The 24711-nt window shown below is 31.0% G+C and overlaps 1 protein-coding gene across 1 annotated transcript; it reads right to left on the reverse strand.

Annotated features, from left to right (window-relative positions):
- Positions 1 to 835: 835 nt before the first annotated feature.
- LOC143082456 (prolyl 3-hydroxylase 1-like) lies at positions 836 to 22930 on the reverse strand. The gene is made up of 18 exons (XM_076258119.1): positions 22471 to 22930; positions 21724 to 21876; positions 21027 to 21198; positions 18798 to 18923; positions 16799 to 16935; positions 16097 to 16234; positions 14268 to 14438; positions 13630 to 13686; positions 12491 to 12647; positions 11255 to 11342; positions 10569 to 10641; positions 8929 to 9148; positions 8407 to 8513; positions 7248 to 7343; positions 6684 to 6834; positions 5689 to 5803; positions 2900 to 2972; positions 836 to 1408 (listed from the first exon to the last, which is right to left on the reverse strand). The coding sequence occupies exons 1-18, from the start codon at positions 22915 to 22917 to the stop codon at positions 836 to 838; spliced, it is 3054 nt and encodes a 1017-aa protein (XP_076114234.1). The 5' UTR covers positions 22918 to 22930.
- Between the last annotated feature and the right edge of the window lie 1781 nt (positions 22931 to 24711).

The raw sequence follows: 24711 nt of genomic DNA on the forward strand, positions 1-24711 counted from the left end.
TCAAATTGATATTAAAACATTTTTTTTTATATGACTTCAGTGTGCTCAATAGATCAACGTGATTCTAGTAGAGACTTCAGTGCGCTCAAAAGATCAACGTGATTCTAGTGCGCTCAAAAGATCAACATGATTTTAGTAGTACCGATATCATGCAAAAGTGCTTAAAAATTGTCTTTATACTTGAAGATATTTTGTGTGATTAAGATGAAGAAAAAATTTTCAGTTTTGCTCTTTGGTCGGGTTGTTGTTTGTTTGACACATTTCCCATTTTCATTCTCAATTTTCTGCCCCCTAATTAACATTTTGTACCAGTTAAGCGAAATGGACGCAGCACTAAACTTAGAAATATACAAATGTGCTGAAATTTTAAAACAAAAAACACAAAAAAGACAAAAGACTAACGAAGGCTTGAGGTTCCTGATTTGGGACAAACGCATACATGCGGCGGAGTTATTTTATGATATATCAAGGCTCCTCTATACCTCCAGCGTATGGTAAATTTACTAACGCACAGCAATACGCAAGATAAATTAATTCAAAATAAGTCTGACATATATTAACAAAGGACTGCCGTTGTTACTGACATGCCAGATCCAGATCTCGATTAAACTAATCGTAAGATTAATTTTTAAGCAAAAACTATTTTACCCCACTTCATTTTGTGCCTCATTTTTATAGCAGTGGAATTTTTGTACGCCTGTTTTTCAGAGAGTCTGGTATTGGTCGTAGGTGTGGGTTGTTGTAATTTTCCAATTATCTTGGTAATTCATGTTATCTTATTAATGTTAATAGACATATGCAGTTTATTTGAAAAAAATAAGAAAATAACGTTTTATTATAATTCCGTATGCGAATTTTGTTTTGCATTCAAATTTTGTCTCTTTTCATAAGCAGTTACTGGTTCATGAATATCATCATTTTCAACGACTTCAATCGTTACTCCGTCATCTTCTTCATCATCTTTCCTAAGTTTATTTTCTTGAGTTGTAGTTAATTCTTTTTGATTCGGTAACTCTTTGTCATTCTTATCATTAACTATTTGTTTAAATTCTTTACTATGTTTATCGTAGAGTTTCTGTTGTACCGATGCTTCTTTGATATCACTTTTCTCTTGGTAATGTATATTCTTTTCTTTTGTCTTGTGTCCTTCTTGTTCTTGCATTTTCACTTTTTCATTATTGTTTTTACTCTCAGTTGTCATATATTGACTGTGTTCATGAGCATCTACTTCATTTGGTATTTTGTCTAATATTTTTGTGACTTGTATTCTAGTTTGTTCCTCAAATCGTTTGTCTAGGGTATACCACATAGCTAGTGTACAACGTCTACCCTTTGTAACTGCTTTAACACCATGAAATTCAGCAGAATCAAAACCTACAATCATGCCACATTTGGGTTTGATTGAAACCTACAAAGGACAGGAAGACACATTTTAATTATCCAGGTATGCACAAAGAAAATTCTTAAAACCTTGCTTTCAATATATATTAAATGTTAAATTTTCAAAACCATTTGTTACAAATCAACTGTCTTTACGAAATGACAAGAACTTACAAAAAGGGATTAAAAACCTCAGATTATGACATATTATCGAGACCAATAATGGAATGGACACTAAATATCATGTTATGTTATCTTTATCACATATACAGCTCGTCATCAAATTTTAATAGTAATAGTACAAGGTTTTTTTTTCTGGAGAGTTATGTATTCTTTAGAAGTGTTTGATAAGCAAACGCACGTTTCATGATCAGTCTCTGTTTCGTTGACAATTTTGATTTCTTAGTTCTGTATAGTATCCTTCCACATGATCTTATTAAACAAAATCTTTTTTTATTTGATAAAATGAAATTTCGATATTCTAGATTTAAATATTATATTTAACTAGCCTAGCAAAGAAATAGATAAATTTAAAAGTCAGGGTATGTCGTTGCTTGTTACTAGTTTGTGTTAGTAGTATATTCTAGTAAAAGTCTAAAAAGTTTGAAAAAAGTTGCAATCATAAATTACTCATTGAAGCTGGTAGATGGTTAAACACCAGCAGACAAAATAGAAACTGTACTCTATGTAAAAACAATGAACTCGGGGATGAATTTCACTTTATTTTGGAATGCCATTTTTTTGAACAGGAGAGGAAAAAATACATAGAAAAGTATAGCTACCCAAAGCCAAATATTTTAAAGTATAAATTATTAATGTCATCAAAAAAGAAGGTAAAGTTGATTAAACTCTGCAAATTTATCAAAACTATAAATAAATCTGTGTGAACTCCTGGCTTTATCTAGCGTGACGCCACCCCTATTAATTATTTTTGTAACATGTCTTGTACTAATTGTATTTATTGAAAATTGTATATATTGTAAATATTATACATATGTATTTCTCTATACCTTGTCAGAATGATGGTTTATTGAGAATAAAAAAAAAAGATATATATATGAATTCCTTATTGTTCGCAACTTTGATGGATAGTTGTTTCATGTGGGAATCATACCACATCTTCATGTTACATGTACGATTATCTTTTATCTATGAAGTGAATGTGAAATATCTTAATGACCCTTTTCTGACAATTTGAAATAACACTTATCAAAATATGAAGGCTCCATATTGATAATGTACGAATATATATCCACGTGTTATAAACCAAAAGACGATTACGACAAACACTTGTTGGGCTATTTTGAAATCTTGTTTTGTAATTCGCCTTTCCGGAATATAATGAATTCTGAGTAACATTTAAAAAAAATACCCTAAAACGTAGCGAGTGCATTAGAACTTCATTACTATTGAAAGTTAAAACAATTTCGGGAACACACAATGAAAACATTCATAAAGCTTTAGATTGTGTTAACGGTAAACTAAGTTTAACTTGCTCTAAATCATTTAATAAATGTACCTGCGCTGACCAATTTTTATGAGCAAAGAAGAATTCACCACCTTCAAAGTCACCATTCAGATATAAAAGCGAGCTGCAATATAGATATGTCAATGAGAGCATTTATAAAATATATATTTTTCTGAATAATTATCACCTTTACAACATTTCTGCAAAAGTTCTTGGTTAAAAAAAAAGCCAAAAGCCTGATGACTTTGTGTCATTTTGAAATTTAAGATAAATTGTCTTGAAGCATTTTTGTAGAAACATTAATTGTCGAATGCTCATTTAGTGAAATTGATACCGTTAATTTTATTATTGAGATTAATTTTACGTAGATAAACAAAATAATAAATGTATTCATTTGCGTTCAACTCTGGTTTCCTGTAAATTTCTTTGAAGTTTGCTGTAGTTTTCCCTTTTTATACGACCGCAAAAATTGAAAATTTTTTGGTCGTATATTGGTATGATGTTGGCGTCGTCGTCCGAATAATTTTAGTTTTCGCACTCTAACTTTAGTAAATGTGAATAGAAATCTATGAAATTTTAACACAAGGTTTATTACCACAAAAGGAAGGTTGGGATTGATTTTGGAAGTTTTGGTCCCAACATTTTAGGAATTAGGGGCCAAAAAGGGCCCAAATAAGCATTTTCTAGGTTTTCGCACTATAACTTTAGTTTAAGTAAATAGAAATCTATGAAATTTTGACACAAGGTTTATGACCACAAAAAGAAGGTTGGGATTGATTTTGGGAGTTTTGGTTTCAACAGTTTAGGAATTAGGGACCAAAACAGGGCCCAAATAAGCATTATTCTTTGTTTTCGCACAATAACTTTAGTATAAGTATATAGAAATCAATGAAATTTAAACACAAGGTTTATGACCACAAAAGGAAGGTTGGGATTGATTTTGGGAGTTGAGGATCCGAACAGTTTAGGAATTAGGGGCCAAAAAGGGGCCCATATAAGCATTTTTCTTGGTTTTCGCACCATAACTTTAGTATAAGTAAATAGAAATCTTTGAAATTTAAACACAAGGTTTATGACCATAAAAGGAAGGTTGGGATTGATTTTGGAAGTTTTGGTCCCAACAGTTTAGGAATAAGGGGCCCAAAGGTTCCAAAATTAAACTTTGTTTGATTTCATCAAAAATTGAATAATTGGGGTTCCTTGATATGCCTAATCTAACTGTGTATGTAGATTCTTAATTTTTGGTCCCGTTTTAAAATTGGTCTACATTAAGGTCCAAAGGGTCCAAAATTAAACTTAGTTTGATTTTAACAAAAATTGACTCCTTGGGGTTCTTTGATATGCTGAATCTAAAAATGTACTTAGATTTTTGATTATTGGCCCAGTTTTCAAGTTGGTCCAAATCGGGGTCCAAAATTAAACTAAGTTTGATTTCATCAAAAATTGAATAATTGGGGTTCTTTGATATGCCAAATCTAACTGTGTATGTAGATTCTTAATTTTTGGTCCCGTTTTCAAATTGGTCTACATTAAAGTCCAAAGGGTCCAAAATTAAACTAAGTTTGATTTTAACAAAAACTGAATTCTTGGGCTTCTTTGATATGCTGAATCTAAACATGTGCTTAGATTTTTGATTATGGGCCTAGTTTTCAAGTTGGTCCAAATCAGGATCCAAAATTATTATATTAAGTATTGTGCAATAGCAAGAAATTTTCAATTGGACAGTATTCAGCAATAGCAAGAAATCTTCAATTGCACAGTATTGTGCAATAGCAAGAAATTTTCAATTGCACAGTATTGCACAATAGCAAGAAATCTTCAATTGCACAGTATTGTGCAATAGCAAATATTTTCAATTGCACAGTATTGCACAATAGCAAGAAATATCTAATTGCACAATAGTGTGCAATAGCAAGAAATTTTCATATTTTCAATTGGAGTTATCTTTCTTTGTCCAGAATAGTAGTTGAATCAACTTAAATCATTGCTTTATACAATATACAATGTATATTCACTTTTACTACCAACTGATAAATTAAAACAATCTTTACCATTCAGTGATAACAAGCACTTTTTTACATTTTAATAAGTATTTAAATGAGTAGTTATTGTTGCAAACTCAATTAGAAATTTGAATTGAGATTAGTTTTGGAATAAGGGAAAGGGGGATGTGAAAAAAAAAATTGGGGGGGGGGGCAAACTTGTCTCATTTCAGATTTCATAAATAAAAAGAAAATTTCTCCAAACATTTTTTTGAGAGGATTAATATTCAACAGCATAGTGAATTGCTCAAAGGCAAAAAACAATTTCAGTTCATTAGACCACATTCATTATGTGTCAGAAACCTATGCTGTGTCAACTATTTAATCACAATCCAAATTTAGAGCTGAATCTAGCTTGAATGTTGTGTCCATACTTGCCCCAACCGTTCAGGGTTCAACCTCTGCGGTCGTATAAAGCTGCGCCCTGCGGAGCATCTGGTTATTGTTTCTTTGAAAATTGAGACTACCCTAGATAGCTTTCTAAAGTAGATCAATTAAATTTTGAAAATGAGGGTAGAGAAATTCTGTATCGTACTTGATACAGAGGCGCAATTTAATAATCATTAGGGAAAATATTACAAACACTTGATTATTCTCATAAATGTTTTTAAAAATGAATAATAAATGCATTACGGCAGCAAGTATGATCATACACACACGTGACGTCAAAAATGTAAAAATCCGAGGACCACAAAATAACTTGATATCATAATTTCAACAATGAAGAAATGGCTTTAATACATGTACAAATAAAATTTACCTAAGTTAAAGTTTGGTAAGAATAAGAAAATATATTACCTAAAGTCTCTGTGTACATATCCAGAAGGGTTTCGTATACATGAGCCATCTTTTTGTATGTCACAGTTATCTCCATGTACTGGGTGACTTAAATCCTCTCTACCCGTTTGTGCACCTGGAATAACATCCATGATGACTAATAGCATTGTAAACACATACTGTCTGACCATAATGCATTGTCTATATCGGCTTAAAAAGTTTAAACTAATTTATGTATATTTAAGTAAACAAGATAAGAAGATACCATACGTCAATGAAAAACGGAGAGCAACATCAAACCTTCTATAGAATATCGTATCAATATAAACTCATTATTGATATCAAACTTGAATTTTGTTTCGCAATTTTGTACGCCAGTCGCGCGAATCGTCTACAAAAGACTCAGCAATTACGCTCAACCTTAAAAAATCAAAAAGGTTAAATAAAGCAGGATGTCGAAGAGCATTGACGACAAAGGTGCAGATATGGGCAATGCATTGTTTGAGTATCACATTTGAAAAGAAAAAAAAACTCTGTATTATTACCAAGTACATAAACTAAAAATATTAAATTCTTGTTTTTCGGATGAGGTGTCATTGGCGTAATAATTCTCAAAGAAATATCGAAAACAGCCAGTAAACAGCAGTTGTCAGTTTATAACATTTTTGTAAAATTACCTGTTAATCAATCAGGATTATACATCATATGGATCTACTGTTTCCACATTATCAGAAATCAAACTGTTTTGTTTTACCGTTTTAATGAATGTAAATCCAGGAAAGTTCTTCTGATATATATATATATATAAAAGATATAATATGATTGCCAATGAGACAACAGACCAAATGACAAAGTAATGACGTCAGAGGTAAAAAAAAAAAAAACATGACAAAACAAAACGCGCGACTTTACTTATCAACGGAACGACTTGAAACAACTATCATATTTCGAACTTGGTGCAATCATTTTCTGAAGAAAATTTTCATTTTCAAACAATGAATTCAAGAAAAAAATACCTTCTACAGCAGTCCTGCAATTCAACTGAGTGTAATCAAAATATAATGGTTGAGTCAAGTTGAAATACTTTTCTACCAAAACTTTTCCATAATCACTTGCATCTAGAAAAAGCCGAAGGGCCTGCTTACTGAGTATACCAGAATATGTCAACTATAATACAAGAATATGGAAAGCATTAAATTTTAATATGAAATATCAGAAATGACACTATACCTTTACATTAATGAGTATTTTAAATGAAATTGATCCATAAAAAAGCTGACAAAAATGTATATCTTAGTAAAATGAGTTGAGTTAAATTAGGGGGCCTGTCCTGTTATAAGCTTAAAAGATTGCATCTTTTCAAGAAGGCCGTACGGTGACCTATAGTTGTTAATGTCTGTGTCATTTTGGACTTTTGTGGATAGTTGTCTCATTGGCAATCATACCATATCTTCTTTTTTATATCATGATGTATTATTTTCCTATAACTTGTTGGAGTCAAATTTTTATAAGAAGCCTTACATTAAATTCAATCGAATATGAATCTACGGTATGTTTTATATGAATATATAGAGAGTTACCTCTGCAGCTCTACTGAGAGTAAGTCCATCAAATATTTCACTTTTAGTCATAGGAGATTTCTTATAATCAAATCCGTCTCCATCAATAGCTCCTTCCTGAAAAAAGAATTATATTTGTAACTTAGTTTTCTAGATAAACGGCCTAGTTATCAAGCGTAACAAAATGTTTGCTTACGGTGTAGATCTTTGACAATGGGATGTTATTTGTCTTCTATTTCTTTTGATATTCGTGTTGTGTGTTTTCCTCTAAATCATGATTATGTCCTTTGTTATTTTCCTCTCCTGTTTGGAAAAAAAATACTTTCCATGGAACTTTCATTTTTTATAAACATTTCAGACTAAGATTACATCGATGAATATATCGAATAGGAAATAGTTTTGAATAGACATACAGATAAAAAAAATTGAACTCGGTCAATACCGAGCATTCGGAATAGACAATTCTATTGACTTCTCTTTAATACTATATAACGCTTTCCGGTCAGTCTTATAACAAATAATTCCAAGATTGAATTTCTGTGACAGGAAAAACAAGAAAAATCAAAAAGTTAATGACGAAATAGGACAGATTCTAATCCTTTATAACAAGTATTTCCAAACTCATAAAGGCGTTTGCAAATCAATAAGTGAACCTTTGAGACGTCCATCAAATTATTCATGGATTTGTATCACACAAGGGGTTGACATCCAAATAATTCTTCATTTGAGAATTTGATTATATCACTGATAAACAGTATTCGTAAAGATCATTTAACACTTCAAAATTTACAAATAAAACTAAAATTTACTCAGCCTTTAACATTGTTGCTGAAGAGACTATTGTTAAAATGTGTTTTTTTTTCTCTCAAATTTACAATGAGAAACATATACATGTACTACAAAAATGAATAAAAATGTATCTAAAATTATATATATAGCTTCTCTTCCAACAAAAGATTGTTTTAAGAACATTATAATTTTGCCTGATTGAATGAATACTCAAAACTTGCAAGTTACTAAAATGCGTATGAATCTATTATAAAGTTAGTACGTATTTAGATTTACGTAATTTTTCTACAACTCCAAATAACACACATAACATTTTGCCGATTTGTATACATCTTTTCAGAATGGCAATAGAGCAAATTTAATGCAGGAGAGATTGGTTCTTCCTAGTTACCTGGTTGATGTCTATCAGTGTTTGACACTGCTCTTCAGTTAGAAGTCCGTCAGCTGCAAATCTTAGTTTACTTTGTAATTCTTTTTCACCCATGCTAATTTTAACACCTAAAATGTTAAAATGGCAATCACATTTTCGAAACCAGCAACGCAGAGTTACTTTTAAATTTCTAAAACATCAACGTACAGAAGTTGAAAAGAATATTTTACATGTATGTTGCACTTGTTAAACGATTGTCTTTATGTCTACGTGTAATCTTATTTTTCAAGGAAAAATTTTTGTTTATCAAAAATGACCATATTTATGGGTGTTGGGGAAACATTTTCTTCGGAATAAAATGTTTGATTCCATACAAAAAAAATATACTAAAAGCTTCATTCAGGTCTTTTCTCCATCCCGTTTAGTTTCTTACGGCATTGGCGTAAAGTATAAACATTGTTAGTTGGATTCGAAAACTTCCACAAAAGGTTGTATTTCGAATTGCAAATCTTTTAAAGTCATTAATTTTTTATTTATTTTTACCTTTCTCATAAAATTCTCTCATGTCTTCTGTGTTCGATTTTATAACTTTATCACGTCTTTTATCCAAGTCCCTAAGATATGTTTTGACTGGATTGTCCTCTTGTTTGTTAGATGAATAAATGAAAACCATAGAACATCTCTGTGTTACTGATCTCTCTGATCTGTGCCTGTCAGATAATCTAAAGCCAACAACTCGTCCACATTTTGACACAACAGACATCTGTCAATTTCATCACAAGTAATCTAATCTTAATATTTCATTAACACATTTTGTTGTACAGTTATGTTTTATAAGTTAACCTTCATAAAAGACTTTTATTTTGCATTGACAAACAATGTTAAAAGTTAAGTACAGACTTTAAATGTATAAATATTCCTGATACGATAATATTGTTGTATAAAAGGGGCATGCACTATCAAATTCATATTCACCGATTCGACTCAAATTCTGATATTTGATTTATAACATACAAAAGCGTATATCTAAATTAAAAAAAGTCGAAAATAAACAATTTACATTGCATTGGCTCGATAACATGTGAAAGCATTTCGTGTGTATCTTAATATGGACGTCATCTACGTTAACCATCGAGGCAACCCAAACGATTGCTGGTATTCATATAACCCGATATAAATACAGATAAAGATGTAAATAGATAGCTAAATCGTGCAATTGGAGTTTTCTAGGTCAGTTTGATTTCATGTAATAGGTATAAAATATAATTGATCATCGTTTTACCTGTATACGAATGAGTCTGATTGATCGAGTCACTCAATCAAATGGTTTATACTTGCTGACATTTGTTCCTGTAAACAACTGAACACGCCTGATTCATGCATAACCAATTTGTAGCTAAGTGTTCAAATTGAACCAAACTGGCTGCTTAAAATGAACTATTATTTCACTAGTTTGCCTTCAATTGATAATTGGGCAAACAAAAAATAGTGGATTTTTTAAAATTTCGTACCTTCTACCCTTTTTTAAACTGCATTTATTCAAAATAATAAAGATTATTGTAGATGATTAATTTATGGGGTATGACAATGATTTTTTTTTTAATTCTAACCAAAGTAAAATGATTTTGATAATATATCACAATAATGCAGGGAGAATGTATGTTGATTTTGATTAGCAGTGCCACTTTATATCGGAAATAAATTATTCATAGAAGTCCTCAGAAACACCTTTTGATATATGTTCTTAGAAATAAATGCAAAAGAAGAAAACACTTCTTTGCATTTAAAGCGAATTTCATACAATTGAGAGGTTTAACTAGCTATAAAACCATGTTTAATCCACCATTTTCTACACAAGAAAATGCCATACCAGGTCAGCTAGGCAAAGTAGTGACTGGACCCTAAACAGAGCAATACAAATAATTTGATCATCACAATATAAGTTAGTGCAATGGAGTGATTTAGTTAATGCTATTAACAGCAGCAGTTGTAGATCAGCAGCTCCTCATCAAATGTCTGTACCAAGTCAGGAATATGACAGTTGTTATCTTTTGGTTTGATGTGTTTGGGATTTTGATTTTGCGATTTGAAAAGGGACTTTTCGTTATGAATATTCCTTTGAGTTTGGTATTTTTGTGATTTTATTAAAATCAAATTTGGCAAGAACTAATAATTTTATATACTTCTCTTTTATGTCTTCTGTCAAGAAAACTAAAATGCCCTGGTTCATTTTCATCAGACAAGAAGATTGAAACTCTACAGAATAATAAAATGGAACTAAGAGAAGGACATAGATTTTATTGAAGATAAGATATGTTGAGAAGGTACAAATGCCCTTACAAGCGTGGTTACAAAATATACAGACAGGCATGGTTTCATTACATTATCTGAGACCTATTATAAGACCTCCTAAACAAAATCGACCTTATATATACTCTAATGAGATTATAATAATTCAGCTCAAAGTATCTGCAAATAAAAAGAAAGTCATACATCTATCTGATTTCACACTATAATTCCGCGACCATTGACTACCGAGTTCTGTATCTACTGCTATCAAAAGAAGATATGTTTTGTAGTGATATTGTGTAGTGTTTTCCGGTTCCATGTATATGTTTCATATGACATGCCATAAAGAGGTCTTTCAAGATGAATGAAACCATTTTAATTGCAAATAAAACAAAAATTAAACCATATCCTATCACTTTCGAATAAACCGCTAATTCGAAGTGATAAATCCCATGACAGTTGTAATACGCTTGTAGTATTAGTATTTTTTCATCAGTATGTTAATATAATATATTATTATATGTTCATGCAATTGGTGTTAATGACTAAGTAATGTAAACAGAAGTAAGCTGCAACTTACACAAATTTATGATGTATGAGTTCTTGATCGTCAATCTCTTCTGCAGTTAAACAACTGCCATACTCTTGTGGTATGCAACCTTCTGAATCTGTAAAGAATTCTAAAAACTTTGGAATCATGATTACAAATGTATGATCATTGTTTAACTCTTTAAAAATTTATATCTTTTACGGTTATAAGTTTAATAGCATAAGTACAGTAAAATTTGTATAAAGGTTAATAACAAAAGTGATAATAAACACTGTGTGTCTAAGTGCAGTGAATCCGACACTGAATATTTGGTTTTCATATATTGTTTATATAAATAAGCCCGTTGATTTTCTAGATTGGGTTGTTTTACATTTTTCATGTCGGAGCCTTTGATAAGCGAATATACGGCCATATGTGTTTTTTCTCATTGTTAAAGGCTGTACGTTGGCATATTATCATTTTATAATATTAATCTATATTTACTTTGATGGATGGTTATCTAACTGTCAATCACACAACATCTCTTTTTAATTTTATACTGAAAACGAAACATTCTTGATCTTATGAAGTAAACTTTCTATATACTTGAATAGTTATCAAAGCCAAACAAGTAAAACGTTTGAAGAGCATTGAGGACTCAAAATTCCAAAAAGGTTGTACCAAATACAGCTAAGGTAAACTTCTCCTTGGATAAGAAAATCTTTAGTTTTTCTAAAAATTCAGAAAAAGTTTTGTAACAGGAAATTTATAAAAATGACCATATCATTGATATGCATGTCAACACCGAAATGCTGACTATTGGGCTGGTGATACCTTCGGGGACGAAACGTCCACCAGCAGTGACATCGACCTAGTGGTGTATATAGTTATCAAAGGTACCAGGATTATAATTCAATACGCCAGACGCGCGTTTCGTCTACATAAGATTCATCAGTGACGCTCCGATCAAAATAGTTATAATCCAAACAAGTAAAAAGTTGAAGAGCATTGAGGACTCAAAATTCCAAAAAAAGTTGTACCAAATACGGCTAAGGTAATCTACTCCTGGGAAGTGCTGACTACTGGGATGGTGATACCCTCCACCATTTTTTGCAATGTTGTGAAAATCGAAGTCCTGAAATGTGTACTCATGGATTAAGTTACTCTGATACCCAGTTGTAAACAGTATTTGCAGAGTTATCCGTTTGCTTATGTGGATCTATCAAGAAACGGAAATGTATTTCATGTAAATATTGCACTTTTTTAATTTGTATTGCTAATACGTACATTGATCATCTCTCTCCGGATCATCACAAACAATGAAAGAGTTTTCAACAAATAACTTCGTCTTGTTATACAAATTGGCCATGACATTTCGACCCTGATCACCAGCCCATGAAATCAATCTTAAAGAATTTTCCAACTTTGTGTTTTTCTTTACATGCTGTGAATAAAATTTATAATAATGTCAAATTTCAGAATATACAAATATGTTGCTTTTAATTCAACGCTGAACTCAATATGTGTAGCTTATTTATTCATACTGAAACATAGTGTGTTCTTTATCATTTTGATTTTTTATCGAAAGGCATGGATTTTTTTCAAAGGAATCAAAGTTTGACATTTCTATTTGAAACACAGTAATGATATTATTTATCAATTACTTCTTATTACCATAGTGTCAGGTATATCAAGTTTGGTATGGTGTATCACACCATCTTTGTGAGTAACACATCCCATTCAATTTGTTGATTCGAGCCTAAATCGTGAGTCTTTTTTGGACATACAAAGCGTATTGTGTACCTAATTCAATTTCTGATGTATGTGATGAGTTTAAATACAACCACAGGGTTGATGCAGATCTATTCTAACATCACTTATGAGTCTTTTGTCGACGAAACGCGAGTTTGACGTTCGAAATTTTGGTTGGTGTGTCTGTGATGAGTATATATGCACCAAATGTTTTTCAGAGACAATTCAAGTATACAGTTTGCGTAAATCTTACAATATGGAAAATTCTCTACCAAAATATCACATAGTTACAATGCGAATACAATGATTGATGATTACTGAATGTAAGACTTATAGTAATAATATGATCAATGACAAAGATATCATACATTTCACAATCATAACTGATGTTTATATATGATAGTGTGTATAAGTCCGATACGTTAATTCGAAATTAACTTCAAAGTACACGGTAACACATAAAATGATATAACTATAACCGGACGTGTACACATTGTAGTGACCTCGAGGCAATGTTTGGTCTTAAATGTAAATGACACCTGATTGTTAACAAATACAACAGATACTGATATTTTTAGGTTTTTGTTACTACCGTTAAATAACCAAAGCTTTCAGTTTGCCTACCCCTTTCAATAATGCCAACTCATTGAATAACAAAGCAACACATATTGTACCTCTAAGCTATCAGCTATATTCAGAATGCAAAGGCCATCAGAATTCGGTCCTACTATCTGGAATAAAAAGTGCAAAAGAGACAATAGTTGTTTAAACCGATGAATAATTAATGAAAATTTGAAATTAAGGCAAACGTTTGATTTATGCGATAGACATAAAACATTTATATAGCATTATATGTTTTTTGTTTTGTTTTAAAGAAAGACGACTCTGATATAATTTTTCAATCCAAGCATCATTATATGTTTATCATACTTCAAATCTTTTTGAAGTGTACATTGTTAGAAGGCCGAGTATGTTATGAAATTACAACACATGCAGTATCTTACAGTTGGTATCCATTTGTTTAACGTGTTTGAGCATTTGATTTTGCCATTTGTTTTGGAACTTTCCGTTTTCCTCGGAGCTCCGTATTTTTGTGATTTTACTTTTTACAGGACTGGCAGATTCGAAAAAAAAATTCGATGGTGTTATAAAGAAAGAGTATGTGATAGGAAATGATTTTTTTTTTTAGTAGACAAATTGGAAAATCTTAAAGACTTTTCATCTTTATTGAATACTATTTTGTATTTCTAAAACAATATTTATTGCCTATGTCACGGGTGCTCGTTTAAATGTCTGGAAAGGTGATTCATACATTTGTAAAGTTTATTAGTTGTTGACACTGGTTTTTATTTAGGAACCCATCAGCTATGATTCTGCCATTTTCAATCACTGCTTCTCCGAAACCATTTTTTTCATTTACTTTCACATGATTTCCGTGTTTCTTTAAGGTACCGGAACTTAGTTCACTTTGAATTTTGGTCTCCTGAAAAACAAATGATAAAAAACTAATTAAATGTGTTTTCATAATCAACACTCTAGAAATAAACACAGTTGTTCACAAACCACCAAGTGATTCTTTAAGGCTATGCTTGTGATAACTAAGATTTGTTGTGAGAAAAATAGATTTTCTATTTGAATTAATGTTAGTATAGGTTGCACTTTGTAAATCAGCTGTTTCCCATATCACAAGTACACGTCTCTTTTGAGGAGATATATAATATTCATAGATATTTTGTTTTGTTTACGCACTGGTTCCAAGGTATGATCTCTATGTTTAATTTTAGGAATATTACCAGTATTATAACACTTGGTAGCGACGAAAATAGAATTCTATGGAAAACCAAAAGTAAAGTTAGGGGTAGTACAACGTTTAAGTATAAGATTAAACTTAGTTTTATAGTGATTAAGATTTTAACACAATGTTGAATACTGTAACCCAATTTGATGTGTTTACCTATTGTGTCTATTTGTTTTTTTCACACATCGATGTTAATATAATGGAATTTCATGAAACTGTCATACAAGTCAGAGGTTTAACTAGCTATCAAATCAGGTTTAATCAACCATTTTCTACATAAGAAAATACCTGTACCAAGTCAGGAATATGACATTTGCTATCCTTTCGTTTGATGTGTTTGAGCTTTTGATTTTGCAATTTGATTAGGGACTTTCCGTTTTGAAATTTCGTTGGAGTTTGGTATTTTTGTGATTTTGATTTTTTCTTAGAATTTCGGACTTATAAGTTAAAAAAAATGCAGCACAGCCCTATGTTTTGGCATGGTCATAAAGCGGGAGGTTTGTCTAGCCGTTAAACACGGTCCTGTACCATGTCAGGAATATGGCAGTTGCTATCAAATAGTTTGTTTTACTATTTTTGTTGGAGTTTGTTTTTGGTTGCACTTCAGTGTTCCTATTGATCCTTTGTATTCCTATTATATTTGATATGTTTCCCATGGTTTTAGTTTGTAACCCGGATTTGATTTCTCTCAATCGATTTGTGACTTTTGAACACCGGTATACTACTGTCGCCTTTTTTTTTACCTTTGAATTAAATAGAAGTGCTATTAATTTTCCATTCTAGGATATATTTTTTTACGAAACTTCATAGTAAAAGTGGACATAGTTTTAGCCTTGAAGTTTCTAGGGGAAATTGCATTGTCCATTTTACAGAAGTGCAACCTAAACTGAGGATATAGAATTCGTACCATCCTAATTCCTGAAATATCTAAGGTATATTATTAAAGCATATCAATACAGAAAATAAAAAAGAAATGTCTTCATTCTGACTCTGCTCAAATTAATAAAATTCTTAACTAAAATAAAACAAAAATATTAAAATAGCAGACATTTGAATAGAAAAACGAGCAAATGACTGATACAATAATATAACATCAATGTAGTCATAACCTTTGCAAGCAGCTTAATCAGCTAAAATTAAAGATTTGAATATGAAAATGAAATCCTTATTTAAAGGAATTATACTCTCACAACCCTGAAATTCGATGACATTTAGCATACCTTTCAACTATAAATTTGGAAATAAAAAATTGAATAAACTCACATTTTTTTTGTATCTGCAGTATAAGTAGTTATTTTTATCAGATTCAAGTTGTAACTGAACTTTTGAAATCTATAACTCACATGGTTCTTGTCGGACCCATCAAAATTCTTTAATTTTTCGTCATTATCTCCGTGTTCCATAATCTCATTGAGTTTGTCTCGTATATAGTACAACAACTGTAACATATCCGTTCTGCGATTCTGATGTTCTACAGCTTCCTTAAACCAAGTGATAAAAGAAGCTTATAAGTATACAAAACTATTTTTTATAAGCATGAAAATATCATAAGATGTGTGAATCGTTCAGTGAAAATACAATCTGAGTTATAATTTCTCTGTTTCTTATTTTCTTATCATTAGTAGTAAATCGTAGCACTGCAGTCAAGGAAAAGTGGGACGAGGAAACAATTCAAATAAGCCTTAATTCCAAGGTTGGATCAAGATTTGAACAGCCTTACCTAGATAGATAACTTGCAAAAAGTATTATGCAAAAATGTATATGTGATGTTAAGATAGTCTTTTCCTTATAATTGACTTTAAATATTTGTTTACCAAATTTCATTTCAATACGTGTATTTTGATGCCATATTGCATACCATGTAACAGTTATGGTTCGTGTTGCTCAGTCATAATGTTTTATTTTGTGTACGATTGTTGTCTCACCAACAAAACTAGTCTTCTTATCAATAAGATTCACCAGTCGTCTAATTTCAAATAGTTGAAACCAAACTATAAAGTTGAGAAGCATTTTAAAAAACAAACTTTCCAAACTGTATTCTTTACCTGCCGAGCTTTAAAATTTTCACTGTTATATCCCAATTTTTTCATAAAGTATGTTTTGTTGTTTAAAGTGTCCTCGTCGTTTGGATTGAAAACAAGATATGTAACTGCACATTCCAAGGCCTGTTCATCGTTTCCACCTAAATATGAGTACAAACTACCAAAATAAGGATGTTCATTTTTTTATTGACAAGCATCGTGTCAATCGACTGAATAGTATTCTTAAACATTGTAAAACATTTAAACTTATCTACTAACAACATTTATCTAGTATGTTAGTGTAGAAACACAATCTGTTGTTTCAATAATATCTTTAAAAACTTTAAAGTCCAGATAAGTTTTTTGACCGGTCTGATAATAGTTATATTGTCTTTCGGTATATCAAGAGACATGATCGTGAAATTATAAGTTAATGTGGAAAGGTTATGCGATTGATCGTGAAAGAATGAAAAACCAGTGAGGCGAAAGATACCAAAGAGACATCCAAACTGTTAAACTTTATCAAATGCGACATATTTAAATATAATCTAATTTTGGATGTAACGCGTCTTCTGATTGGCTGACGTTATTTTGTTATGAGCCCATAGACATAATTTAGTCATGTGACCGTGACGTCATCAACGTTTTTCGTGGTTTTCTACGGTTTAAAATGGAATTTAGAATTAAATTATAAGAAATTACTGTAATATTTTTTCTGTCTATTCGAAATAACATAAAATATGTGGTGCAAACTGTTAAATAACCCGCTACGCGCGTTATTCAGTGTGCACCAAATTTTTTATGTTATTTCTTCATAGACAGAAAAAATATTACAGTCATTCCTTAAATAAACAACCGTATCTAGTAAACATCATTAAACAACCGTATCTAGTAAACATCATTTAAGTTTTGCTATGGTCTAGTTTTTGTAGGGTTAAATGTTAACAAGAGGCTGTCACAACGACAGCAAACCGGATTTATTAACATTTATTTGTGTCCTGGCAATATCACAAGAACCATTACTGATGAATGGTGAAAGTGAAAATCGTCAATATCAAATTTGACCTCCATTTTGTCATCAGTATCAACATATTAAAATTTGAAAAGCTTAGATTGAATGGTTCATGAGTAAATGCAACAACCTGAATGGAAACGCCATTTTACGATCTTTCAAGAACCATAACTCCTGAACGGTAAAAGTCAAAATCGTCATTATTGAACTTGACCTCTATTTTGTCATCAGTAACAACATATTAAAATTTCAAAAGCTTTGGTTGAATGGTTCATGAGAAAATGCACGGACACGACGGGAAAAACCATTTTTCAATCTTTCAAGAACCACAACTCCTGAACGGTAAAAGTCAAAATCGTCATTATTAAACTTGACCTCCATTTTGTCATCAGTAACAGCATATTAAAATTTCAGAAGCTTTGGTAGAACAGTTCATGCATAAATGCACGGACACGACTGGAAACTCCATTTTTCAATCTTTCAAGAACCATAACTCCTGAACGGTAAAAGTCAAATTCGTCATTATTGAACTTGACCTCCATTCTTTCATTAGTAACAACATATTAAAATTTGGGAAGCTTTGGTAGAACAGTTCATGCGTAAATGCACGGACAACTCCATTTTTCAATCTTTCAAGAACCATAACTCCTGAACGGTAAAAGTCAAAATCGCCATTATTGAACTTGACCTTCGTATAGTTGTCAGGAATAACATAATAAAATTTTAAAAGCTTTGGTTGAACGGTTCATGAGTTAATGCACGGACAACATTTGATTGCCGCCCGCCCGGCCGCCCGCCGTACATCCCCAAATCAATAACCGACATTTTTGTCACAAAAATCCGGTTAAAAACTATTTGAATATTGCGGGATAAAATTTCTCCATTGCTTTAACAACGCATTGGTTTTGAATAATTTGTGATATAGTCATGTGTAAGATGAATGCAGTTAGTTTGTGTCTAAAACTTAAAAACAGAAGTAGGAAAGGCGTACCTTAGTGATGGTTTACTCACTTTTGTAATATGCAGTTTGAAGAAGATGATAATTCTGTCCAACAAAATCTGGGAAGTAATCTGTATGTATAAAGCTCAGCTTCCTTTGACATTTCAGTTGACATTCTAACACAGAAATATAGTGACCTATAAAAGAAAAAGATATAATCAGCAATGGAACTGCGTCATAATTTAACCTGTAATTTAAGAAGTAAAAAAAATATATAGATGTAAAAAGTAAAGAACTGACATGAATAGAGCACATAATCGTAATACATGAACACGTAACACATAAACGAATATCAATTCATGTCATGTAGGTGACATCATGATTGCCTATTCAGTGTGAGTCAATAAGATTTTCAAATATCTTACACACGAATATGCATTGTTTCAAAAGTGTAATGAAAATTTTACTTTTAAATTCATCTCACATACATGATAATGTCCATTTATTGTACCGATAATTTGACAAAACATTATATTATTTGTTTTTAAAGTTAAAATGCGCGTCAATGACGATTTTTTGTTAAACCTATCAAAGATGGAACTTTACAAAAAATAAATTCCCCAATTGGCAAAACAAATTAAACTATCATACGAATTAAATGTTGAATTAAATTATAGTTGTTTTTTTATAAAGGAAAATAATGACCTCACACAGGTCATTATTTTATGTCATGACTAAAATTGAGAATGGAAGAATATTTCAATGAAATATGGTATCGTCCGGGTTGATTCTTCGAAACAATGACCTATCGATCTGAAAGATAATAAATCCATATAGGTATATAACGTTTTGGTAATAGAAAAAATAAAATACATTCCATCGCCAAATAAATGTTAGTAGTGATCACGAAAACTTTCATATCTTAGTATATATGTTGTGTTTCGATAAAATCTTTATGTTCGAGGTGCATAATTTGCAAATTGGTTTACAATCGATGTTTCCCCTTTCAAATGATTGTCTAATGTAATTATTCAAACACAGATTTGTATACAAAAAAAAAATCAAAATTTGTAGGATGTCCGACTAGGAGGAAGAATAAGACTGTATTTAACTTTTAAAATTTCGGTTGGTATAAAATAAACATTAACAAATAATTAGAAAAAAATAAATGCTTATTACGATATTTTATTACCAATAAAAACATACATTAAACGAAAGTATCACATGCTTTACCGATCATTAGTTAAACATATTTGTACAACTAATCCTGAATTCAGAATGCATTAACTCGATGTATTCATCCGGTAAAAATGTTTATATATATGACGTCCTTATTGGAAAATACTTCACCACATGTTTCAAATGTAACTTACCAGCAATATATAGAATTCGTACGTAGTTAATAATCTTTAATAATATAATAGGATTTTAAAACTTGAATGCAAATTGTACTGCTTTTAATTAACGACCTTTAAATACTAGTAATCAAAAAACATAAAACTAATATTTTCAAATATCCATTACATTTTGTATATATTCCGTTTTTCATACCGCTATCTTTAAAGTTGTTGCTTCTCCCTCTGAGCATCAAAAATTCTTTCTTCCCTTTATTCTATTTAGCTAAATATGCTTATATCAAAATAGGGAATAAAGATACCAGAGGGACGTTCAAACTCATGAATCGAAAATAAACTGACAACGCCATGGTTAAAAGAGTAAAGGACAAACAGGCAAACATAAAACAAGACACAACCATACAAGTATAGACTAGCAACACCAACCCAACAATAACTGGTGATCGCATGTGCTCCTGAAGTGTAAGCAGATCATGCTCCACATATGGCACCCGTCGTGTTGCTCCTGATAGTACAAACAAAGTTCTATAAAGTCACGATCACAAATTTGTTGACCGTTTCAGTACTTTGATTTTTTCAATTTTATCACTGTCATATTTACCTAATATGCACTTTTTGTCTAGCCGACATAGCTCAAGCTTTGTCATTAGGCTTTAGTATGCATCGTCAGTACTCCGTGTTTTAAGTCTTTTTACTTTTTTTAGCCGTGTGTGCTAAATGTCAGGTCGTTTCTACTATTTGCTAAATAAATGCGCATTTGGTGCAGAAAAATTGGTACCGTGAATGTTATTGTTCTTACGTTTTGTTTTTACATCACTATTCCAGGTACCAGGGGGGATTGAATGCTCGCAAATATGTTAACCCGTAACATAATGTTTGTATCAAATGTAGTTACGTTTAATTAAGTTGCTGTTGACGAGTAACGGTAATAATGTAAACACTTACCAGCTATAGCCTGAATGAAGTTTACGGCAGATTGGTGGTTAAAATGATCTTCACATTCTACTCGGCACCTTTCTTCCTCTTGATAGTATTCCTTAGTTGCAATTTCAATCCATTCAATTACTTTAGTCCAATCATTCTGATCAAAAACCTCTTCACCTTTGATTCTATATTCCTGGCGCGGACAAAATATCATTGTTGATTACAAGATCTAAATATGCATTATTAGTGCTATTCTCTAAGATATTGGATAATATATGCAAATATCATTCCAAAACTCATTCTGCCAAGTACACAATTACAGACTAAAGAAGCTAATGTTTCAAATTTTCTTTATAAATATGAGTGGTATGATGTTGTAATTGGCCGTTTCAGAATCTAAAGAATCATGGGTAATTTCATTGTTCGTACCGAAAAATGAAAATAACGCCACGTCATTGGTTGAATTTCCATTGTTTATGGCATTTTTAATCAATCACAACGTTTTGGTGTACACTTCTGAAAATATTACTCAGGATGCATTAGATTCTGAAACGGCGAATAAGACAAATTCTGTATTTTACTATAGAAAAAACTGTATAATGCTTATTTTTGCATTAAGTTGAATACAGATAATTTGTTTTTCGCAATTTGAAATGATATTTACTCTGCTCTGGTGCAAGTTATATACCTATTGAAAACAGATCGTGAATCCCATTACCTGATACTTTTTAGTCTCTAAATTCTTGATGTCTTCTTCGTTAACATTAAACTCTTCTTTGTAAGTATTAATACTATCAATGGTTTCCTCATCTGTAGGATTCCTTAGGTAATATGTATAAGCAGCACATGATGCATCCGTATATCTCTTTAACTGAAACATTAAAAACTTTACATGTCTTACATGAAACGTAAATATACTTTTTTGTCAAACATGGTTGTGAGTTGTCTCATTTGCAATCATACTAAATCTTCTTTTTTATGTTTATGATGTCTTCCATTGTGAATAAGCTGTGTACGCTAAAATTTTCTACAGATATTTGCTGTATATACAATCTTATTCAATTGCTTGTAAAACGATTCCCTTTACACAACTGGTATAAATATATATATAAGTATATCATCAAGTTCAATAAGGTAAGTGCCATCAAAGTTTGTACCAAACTTTAAATTATTACAGTTAGAAATCATCTGTAAAAAAAATCATGACATTAAATGAAAATGCTTACTCCTTATCAGACTATTAAGGTTTCTGCCGTGACGTCTGCTTCATATGTATATGAAAAAGGCGGTGATATAGGGGAAGTCGACTTTCTATAGAAAAAAATATTCCTTGATCAACATACACAAAATTTAAAAAAAATATTGATTACTAGTACGCAAAAAAATAATACTATTAAAGAAAATGTAGTTCACATGGTTTCAAAGTGATCGATAAATATTATTTCTAACTTGAAAAAATAAATACCTCTTCATAACAAATCTGAAGATGTCTGTATGGTTCATGGTTGTCAAAATCTGTGTCGATTTTTTCAGAATTTTCAATCTGTTCAAACCCTAATTGATTTTCTTGGCAGCTTTTCGTACACTGGTATTCCTTAACTAATTTTGAAAATGATTTCCATTTCAACAAATCATCAATGTCATTTATGGTGTTCAAGTTTGGATTATCAACAAACTCTGACCCTTCACGACACTTTAATTTACAGGTAAACACTGTTTCCTTATATAATTTCCTGCTTTCGATAGCTGTTTTGAGAAACCCAACACACTGAAACCATTTTCCTGTTTCTAACGCTTTTAATCCCTCTGTGTATAAATGATCATACGTCAGTTTAGATAACTCGCTCAAGCTATCAATATTTGTATTCTTTAAACAGATAATCAGTACAAGTATCAACATATGTAATGCCATGGAAATAAAGTTCCAACGCTATTGTAGAAATTAGGGCGACAGTAGTTTACTGAAGTTAAAAACAGACGAGTATTCAGGTTTTATTTTAACCTTAATCGAATTAGGTTCAACTTTTCAGATGAAATAATCGTTTCCGGATATAAAGGAATCACAACGCATCAGCTCACCTGGTTATTGTTATTGGATTTAAACTGTTGTTTGTATACATTTTTATCTGGTTTTTTTTCTGTATTACACACATGCGAGGATCATGGTTAGAAATATAGAGGGCTGAATAAATTTAAGAGCACTATAAGGACAAAACCATACCAGATTGTTATAAACCGGTAGTGAAACTAAATCCAGAAAAGCGCTTCGGAAACATGAAATTAATAAAGTGTTTTTTTCATATTTTTTTTACAGTACTGGGTCGATAACTCTATTTGTGGATGATCAGTTCTTGAGGATATTATTGTTATAACTTTGGACGCATGAAATTAATAACATGATAACATGGTGTTTACATTTTTTAGCATTTGATGGTTATTCAAAAGAAAGGAACAACAATTATGGACTTTTTAAATGAATCTTTAAAATTATGTTTCTTCACATTACTGTTATTATACTTAAATATACATAAAAAATATATATCCACAAAAATTCGTTCCTACGAAAATAAATGAATCCGCAGTATTAATTGAGAAATTCAAATATAAAGCTCTCACCAAAGCAAATTGATGTTAAACAAGACCAATAAACTTGTTTTCCCCTCAATCGATTAATGCAATTGATTGAGCTAACATAATATTATAGCATGACTGATCGTTGCCCTTCACCTTCATTGAAACGAAGAAAAATTTGACAATGAGCGTTGTTAAATTTCAGACTATCGACAAACAGGAAGTTGATGAACTTCAAATTTTAGAATTACTTTCAGGTAGCAACTCACCATTTTCAGGCTTAAGAACAAATCTTAATCTTTCCCTTCTATAACGCGGGCCAAATTTGACAGGATTCTTTGTACGAGTATTATAAAAACTATCGACATGCAAAATCGGCTATACGGCGGCAAATGTCAAAATTGTTTACCCGCTATAACTTAAAATCATAAAGAAGAAAACAAAATTTATAATCAATCCCTTTTGTAGAAGCCAAGTATTATTTGCCGAAAGTTTTCTACCAAAAGTATTTTTGGCAGTCAAACGGACTGATAGGGTCAAGCGATTTCTTAATCTGTTCTCGCCTTTGGTATGTTAAAACATCTTACCTTTTATTTACCAAAATATACATCAAAATGGATTCATATTACAAACTGATCACGTATGCGTTTACCAGGTGAGCGATTACGAATAACTAATTGTTTCTAATGTATCAGGTATATGGTATGTAAAATTATTTGCATGACAAGCTTTCTAGAAATAATTTAATATGAGAATGTTTAATCGCAGATATATAAAGCTTTTATACTTGGCTTTATATTCTAAGGTTTAATAGTCATTCTGTCAACCAAAGAGGCACAATGCTAATCCTATAAATGAGTTTTTGAAACGTTTACATAATCTTTGTAACATGTGTAGAGTGATCAAAGATACTTATTTCGAAATTTTGTTGATGATTATAAAGGTAAAGTATTTAAAAATTGTGTAACCAACGAAGTTCTTGAATATATATTCCCACACACTCTCTCATATTCAGAAATAAAATCAATTGAGATTAGTTAATAGATAAATTCAATTATATATTTTGTTTATTTAGTGCACTTTTGTCTTGTACTTAAAGGGTGAAAAACTACAAGTTCTAATAAGTATTCTGTGA

The sequence above is a fragment of the Mytilus galloprovincialis genome, chromosome 7, assembly GCF_965363235.1.
Source record: "Mytilus galloprovincialis chromosome 7, xbMytGall1.hap1.1, whole genome shotgun sequence".
Classification (NCBI taxonomy): Eukaryota; Metazoa; Mollusca; class Bivalvia; order Mytilida; family Mytilidae; genus Mytilus; species Mytilus galloprovincialis.

Bases quoted from the DNA above. Each gene is read 5' to 3' on its own strand.
- LOC143082456 (XM_076258119.1), bottom strand. From the start codon at position 22,917: ATGGCATTACATATGTTGATACTTGTACTGATTATCTGTTTAAAGAAT. The intron at 10,642-11,254 runs GTAAGTTGCAGC...ATTATTCTGTAG, and splicing joins CTCATACATCATAAATTTGT to AGTTTCAATCTTCTTGTCTG. The intron at 6,835-7,247 runs GTAACTCTCTAT...CTTGTATTATAG, and splicing joins CTCTCAGTAGAGCTGCAGAG to TTGACATATTCTGGTATACT.